This window comes from Limulus polyphemus, unplaced genomic scaffold, assembly GCF_000517525.1.
Source record: "Limulus polyphemus unplaced genomic scaffold, Limulus_polyphemus-2.1.2 Scaffold1432, whole genome shotgun sequence".
NCBI classification, from domain to species: Eukaryota; Metazoa; Arthropoda; class Merostomata; order Xiphosura; family Limulidae; genus Limulus; species Limulus polyphemus.
Genome location: NW_013667042.1, coordinates 126,136 through 133,704, shown reverse-complemented (window position 1 = coordinate 133,704; position 7,569 = coordinate 126,136). Strand labels below are relative to the sequence as shown.

Genomic DNA, 7,569 nt, shown 5'->3' with positions numbered 1-7,569 from the left:
ATATATATATATATATATATATATATATATATATAGATATGGGTTGGAAGTTTCAATATTTTTATTCTCTAAATAAAAAAAACATATGGAAGGTAAAACAAAGTGAAATTTCAGGGTTAGCTATTTGCATTTTTTTCTTTTTTCCAAATATTCTAAAGTTGATATCAAAACAAAATGCTAAGTTTAAAAATTTCAGCTAAAATTGTATTTTGTAAGTGATATGGGAGAGAAATCAGACAAGATATTTTAAAACTTCATTTTTTCATATACTCACATGAAAAGCATGAATTACCATGCTGAAAAGCATCAGAGCATGAGATACCACACTGATATTGTATTCTTTATAGCCATGTAGCTCTTTTTTTAGCTTTCATCATAGTTTGTTTATTCTGAATGCAGTGATGATGACTTAGAACCTTACGACATGAGCCACGATGTTGTATCAAAAAAGCAACCACTTTACATACGGGATTGCCTTCAAGGCTTGATAAATCATGATAAACCTGAATGGACTGAAGCTTGTCTTAGAACAGCTCAAGCTTTGATTCAGACAGAACTTGAAGGAGAGTCAGAGGTCAGTTTGGTCTTTGTTTTTTAAGTTTTCATGTGTAAATAAACAGAACTAGATGCTTTTTATTTTTAATCAGTTTATAATTTATAAATTATTACAATGAAATCAAAGCTCTTGTTTATAAGGAAGTGAATCCAACATGATGAACTACCCATTCTATTCGTACTGTAGAAGTTACAGTTTTAGATGTTGAAAGCACTTTATAATTGAATTCTAAACTACCAATAACGTCCATAATATTAATGAAAGTGCCAACCTTAGGTTTTTAAAATATTTTATATAGTGATGCCATATGTATGAAATTAAGTATAATAGAACATGATAAAAGACCTGTTTATTTGCTTTATATGAGTTAGTTTCACATAAATCTGAAAATGATTAAGACTTTTTTATTGGAAAGAATAAAGTTTTGACAACATATTGACCAGATCCTAATTTAATGTAGGAGGAATTATTTATCTTAAAGTCACATAATGATTTGATGAGAAACAGTGAAAAGTAGAGAAAGAGCTTATTTTTTTTTTACCATGGATGTTATAGTTTAACTGGTAATTGCACTATTCTATAATCTTTGTCAAAAGACAATCAGGCAACTATCATATTTGTGTGAAATGTTATATTGCCTGTGCTTACATTTCATGTCCTACCATTTATGTAGAGTCCAAACTACCAGATTGTGGATAGTTTTAGAGAATATGTATATTACATTAAAACCAACAACATTAAGAAATAAGCATCTTCTAATTGTTTATTTATGACAGTCTATTCATGGTATCCAAGAAACAGTTCTTCAAACTGTCAAAGGAAATAATGCCACTGTTGGATAGTCATGTTGCTTCATTGGGTCTCAACCACTGATTTTCCATAATTTGAAGTTTTAGAATTATTGTATTAATATTTTTTCTTATCATCATTATTCATTTGTTTTTAATTTTTTATTTTAAATTTTTATATTTTGGTTTTTACTTATATATAAATACAGAAATTTTGTTTTGTTTTCTAACCCACATTTTAACCCCACCACTTGACTGGAAGTTTTTCTCATCCAACCTCTCCTGTTTTTTAATAGTCAATCAACTTTTTAATGATTCACATTAAAGAAATAAGTCTACTTGAGTATATTAATAGTCCTTTTACTATACTTTACATATCACTTAATGTAGCCAGGACATTGGATAAATGTTTTTTTTCTCTATTTTATCTGTAGCAATTCCAACAATCTTTCTTTGTGTATTCAGTTTTTATCACGGGTGCGTCTATTGATGGAGGTTTGTCGCATGGCAATTTGTATGCGTGAATCAGTTAAACCATGTGAACTGAGAGGTACGTGAGAGTGACAGGCTTGTGGTATGTGTAACAAATTTTACAAATAGAGGGCAGCATGAACGAAAATAGGTAAGTATGTGAGTGGAAGTAAGGTGCCTTGTTAAAAATTGACCCTTACTGGACAAAAAAATGTTTGTTTTCTCAAAGTAATACAAATAAGAACAAATGACAGAAGAGGCACACTCACGTGACTCATGACTCCCTCTATGCTACTCTACCCAACTATCACTTCTCGTTTAGCAGTACTCGTGTTTGGGTGTTTTCTTTAGTGCTCTCTTCAAATTTTGAATTTTCCTACTTATTTTAAATAGTTGTTATTTGTACCTCATTTCATCATGGTATTATTTAATTTTTCACCAAACTACAGATCTTAATAATTTTTCTTTGCTTTTCTTGTGTTTGTTTTTCATTTGTATTGTGAATTCTGAAGTACAAGTTACCACATTGGAGGTTGTACCTTCTATCAATACATTTACTCAGACTTCAGGTGGGGGAACTTGACTTTGGAATTATTGACAATTATTTATTGAAAGATTGATTGTTATGTAATCCAACCTTCTCCTGATGTTCCCCAACTTCCTTCTGAACAAGCTGAACCTGTTTGGGACAACAAAGCATTTGACAGCCTTTTTCCTCTGCACGAATTTGCTGTGTCTTTCCAAATTCCTACTATGGATTCTGGTAGGCTTTTTTGGACATGGTTATCCAGGTTTGTTATGTTTTATCCGTTTCACCAATTTCCTATAATCTTCTACCTTCCATGTTACATGAAACTCCTTCCTTTCAGTATTTTGTGTTTCCACCATCTCCTTTTATTGGGGTTTATGCTGAGCATTTTGTATCTCATTATGTGATGGCGTGAGCATGCTTCACCCTTCACAGGCTGCAGATCAGTTTGTTTGGTGGTGGACTCATGAAGGTATCCTTAATGAGAAATATACAATGTAAGCAATGACAAATCCATTCAGTTGAGAGTAAGACAGTGGTGTTCTGTTGCTGTAGTTGACGGAAAGCCTAGAAAAAGATGCTTCTGATAGGGAATGTTGTAGCTTTAGAGTGAGCTGCCATAATGATTGGGATCCCTCATCGTATCCTTACATAGTAGTCAGTTCCTGGCGGTTTAGTTTTTGGATTTAGAGCTGAACCAATCGACCTGATGTACTCACATGTGGGGTGTTGACATATATGCAGTTCACTCCCTTGATTGGGATCCATCATCCCACCTCCATGTGGAAGTCGATTCCCAGCAGGTTACTTTTGGATGTAGAGCTGAACCAATCAACAAAGTCCTCACACATGTGTTCAGGGGGTGCCTGATGCTTCACTCATTTTGCCCCAGGTGCACTGCTTTGGTGTTGTGGGTCATGGTTGGTACACTTGTTGGTTGCTATGCTTCTTCCTCTTGTGCTAATCCTCGATGTCTTTATGTCAAGAATGTTACTGTGCTTGAGGTGGTCCAGTCTGTGTTGTTTGAGTGGACTTGTGGATGGCTAATTCCATAGAAGTTTTTGCCACTGACCTTTGTCTCTTTCTAGATGTTTTGAAAAGATCTATATACCTGTATTTTCCAATGCCATTAAGTTTAAGGATTATATTTGTGCTGAAAATTAAAATCCCTGATTGGAACACATCTTTATGATCTGAGTGTATGAATATTTTGCCTCTGAAATGGCTATTACATACCTTTCCCAAAAGTGATCAGTTTTTGGTGCATGCCTATGAAATGCCAAACGGTATCAATGTGTAATTCTGATACATGCTGTTCCACCACAACTTTGTATCAACTGTGGTTGCCAGTGACTTGCTGATTTCATATTAAAAATAATTTTAGTGTAACTTATTCAACCAAAGTATATGCATTGAGGTCTTTTGACCATTTTTAGCTACAGTACTTTTCTACTTTAGATTCACATGCTGCTGTTTTGTTTTTGTTTTAGAATGGTGTTATTTTAGTTGATTGATGTGGTTGACTTTTTCTTTTCAATCTTACTTACATGCTTTTGTATTTCAAAATATGAAAAGCAATTTGCTTTGAATGATATTTTCAAGTATTCTACATAATATGCAGTTGATATTTCAATTTACCTTATAATTACTTATAACCTATATTTTTAATATCAAGAATCTTTTCAAACTCACAAATACAATACATATTTATTTCACTTTCAAAAAGTAAACAATTATAAGTAAATAAAGTGGCTGGTTGGTTATTATTGATATTTTTCATTGCATTGTTCTTTTGCTTTGTGTTAACATTAACTACAAGGATTGTTGGCTGTGGCTCTAGTTTTGGGCCTTTTGCTTAGTTTAAGACTAAATTTTCTTTTTTTTTACCATGGTGGTTTTTCATTTAAGTTTGAAGTTTGATACCCTTAAACTTCATTTATCTGAACTTGTCATAACTACTTTCACTGTGTTGATTCTTGATTATTACTGTAGATCTACTTTCTTACATGATTTTCTTATTTTTTTCCACATGCTCTTGATCTTGTTTTAGCTGGGTTTTGCTAACAAAAACTTTTTTACATTATAGGATCTGAAATTCATGAACTTTTTATAATTGTTTTACATTTGGTAGTCTTTAAGAACCTCTTTATTTTCATGATTTTTTTGCTATATAATGCCCATTATTTTCTTTATCTTATTCTTTATCTCCATAACAGGTTTTCTCTACCTTTAGACTGTTTCTTTTTTCTATGTTTTTGCTTCTGAGCTTTTTCTGTTTACCAGAATAATTTTTTTTACAATTTGATTAATGGTGGTAGCTATTCTGTTCATCATATGCTTTCTTCTGTACATTTAGGAACTCTTAAGTTGTTTCTCCATGTTTTTCTTCAGATTGTAGTGATTCAGTCTATTCACAAATAAAAACATGATAAAAACACATGATAAAAATAATCTAAAAACTAATGACAAATTTCGGCAACAATTGTTCAACAAGTTTTATATTATAGTGATATTTTCAACATATTATGATTTTTTTCTCCTAAAATTTATCTTTCCAGTAATAACAAATTTTATCATCTCTTTTATTTTTATAGACAATTTGCTAAATTGTACATTGAGTTATAAATAATAATGCATAAGCATTAATAAAATTGTGAGAGATTTTTCAATTTGTATAAGTAATTATGGCATTCAAAAAGGGAACAAAATACTTTTCCAGTTTTCAGACTAACATGCCCTTTTCCCATGAAAAATATATTAATTCTGTCTAATTTCAATACCTCCAGTCTTGTAGAGTGAATGGAAATTATAATATGTTAATTATTTAGGTAAGGAACCTTTTACTCATTCACAGCCTGAAAATAGAGAAACTCACACTTAGCTACAGTTATTTCATATTGTAAGCAGATCTTGTAGGCTAGTTTATACAAAGTTAAAATACAATTGATAAAGTTCAACTTTCATATGATATGCACCATGGATTATGATAACGTAAGTTTCAAAGACATGTATATTATGATAATAATGTTGGGTAACTTTCATAAAATTGAATAGAAGGCTTACGTCTAGGATAGATGCACAAGTTTAATAAGACACATTCAGTACTTGTGTTGTTACTTTTTTATGCTTTTCTCTATACAAAATATATTTTTATGGAATTTGTAAAGCCTAATTTTTAGCATTCGTCTTTTTAAATCTGTTTAATAAGTATTTATATACAGGCACTAGAAAAGACTAAACTAGTATAAAAAATAATTTTAGGTTTAAAGTACTATAAAATCTAATAGTGAGATTAGTCAAGATGAAACTGAAAAAGGAGAGTAAATGAAACAGAAATATACCATTAGTGATGTGACATGAAAAGATAAAATCGAAAAATTAAAGGAAAGAAAGACTATCATAAATATTTCAATGTGTAGTTTGTCTTGAATGTATTTACCAGTAATTGTCAAAAGCTTCTCTGTTTAGTTAGTATGCTTTGTAAATAATAATAATTTTCTTATCATTGGTAATTCTATTAAATAATATTGGTTAAAACCTTTAAGACAATTTTTGTAGATTTTATCTTCCCTGATAATTTGATGTTTTGTATATAATTTCTGTTATGTTGTTCACTTCATAATTTACTGATTTAAGCCTAAATGACATCTAAGTTTTCTAAGTTGAAATTTCATGCGATATTGCATAAAGTCGAGTCAACTCAAAAATATTCAGTTATGAAGTTATCCGACTGCTTATTTTTTTGTCACATAATGTTTAAGAATATTCAATCCTGTTATTGTTTTATATTATGTGTGTATATGTATGCATCAAAAACTGATATACATAATGATTATTTTATTTTTAACTCATTGATTGGCCTTTCAGTTTTAACTTTATGTGCTAAGATATATCTGACGAGTTTTATATCCAGACTGCCTTCAGTAATATAAACCTTATTTAGCATTTTTTAAATTTTAATGTAATATTAGCTTACTTATGTTAAAACTGAGACAAAAAGATAGCAATGGTTGTCAAGGTTAGTAGCTCATACAATCATCTATATCTAATTATGAATTAGTTATTATTATTATTATTATTATTACTAGATACTAATAACTAACTAGTTTATATCCTACATTTTGACTGCCAATCAGCTGCAATCTTCAGGGAAGTTTTGTGTTTTGTGGTTGTAGTGCCTGGAATTCAATCCTAGGTTTTTTGATAAAAAGGCTAGTATGTTATCTACTCATCTGGGGTATCCAGGTTTTGCTTAACTTCTATAGTAGGTTGAGTGTATTTTTAGTTAGATGGATGTAAAAAGCTTCTTTCTTTTCTCATGTTTGGTTCATATCCTATTATTTTTGTATTACTCCTTTCTGTTGTATGGTCTTCTTTGGCATGATTGGTCATAACTTAATTAAATAGGTTAAGGTGATTGTACAACTTGTTTATATTTAAAACCTGTTACTAACATTTCTGTAATTTTAATTTTTATTAGATATTTTTTGCTCATTCCTCTTCAGTTTTGCTTTTGTTTATGTTTTATTTTTTTTGTAAAATTACTTTCAAGGAAAAAAGTAATGCTTATTAAGTAATTTTCATATAGCCACATCACTAAATGTTATATTTATATGTTGAGAAAATTTTTTCAGACTAATTTTTTTTCTATATTTCATACCTGTTAATGCACTTTAAATGGTATTACATTAAAACTTATGCACCTTAAAGAAATAATTCTTTTTCTTCCATCCCTTTTTTTGTTCATGTTGTTACTAACTAATATTTTGTTATAATTAGTTGCTGCCATCCCTTTTTTTGTTCATGTTGTTACTAACTAATATTTTGTTATAATTAGCTGCTGCCATACATTTTTGTTCATGTTGTTATTAACTAATATTTTGTTATAATTAGCTGCTGCCATCCCTTTTTTTGTTTATGTTGTTACCAACTAATATTTTGTTATAATTAGCTGCTGCATACATTTTTCTTGAAGAGAACTCTCACAAATCATTCAGAGTATCACTCTTATGAAGGAAATTATTTTTAAATAGGATTTTAGTTACTTTTTGTAAGATATGAAAAAATATTTGAAGTTATTATTATTAAGTGTGATATATACACCTGGAAAAAAGTTAAGCACCCCCAAATATTTTTCAGGATTGCTTATTGAAAATAAGGTTTAATTTTCATGATGTTGAGCAATGTTCATAATTTCAAACATAATTAAAAGGATGTGAGCGTTC

General features: G+C 29.9%; 1 protein-coding gene across 7 annotated transcripts in view; it reads left to right on the top strand.

Moving 5' to 3' along the window:
* LOC106463532 (telomere length regulation protein TEL2 homolog) overlaps positions 1–7,569 on the top strand; it is a 114,515-nt gene that overhangs the window by 53,771 nt on the left and 53,175 nt on the right. For all 7 annotated transcript variants that reach the window (XM_022391067.1, XM_022391065.1, XM_022391066.1 and 4 more), the window contains one exon: positions 400–574. In XM_022391067.1, the coding sequence (XP_022246775.1) occupies positions 400–574 (175 nt within the window). The remainder of the gene's footprint in view (positions 1–399; positions 575–7,569) is intronic.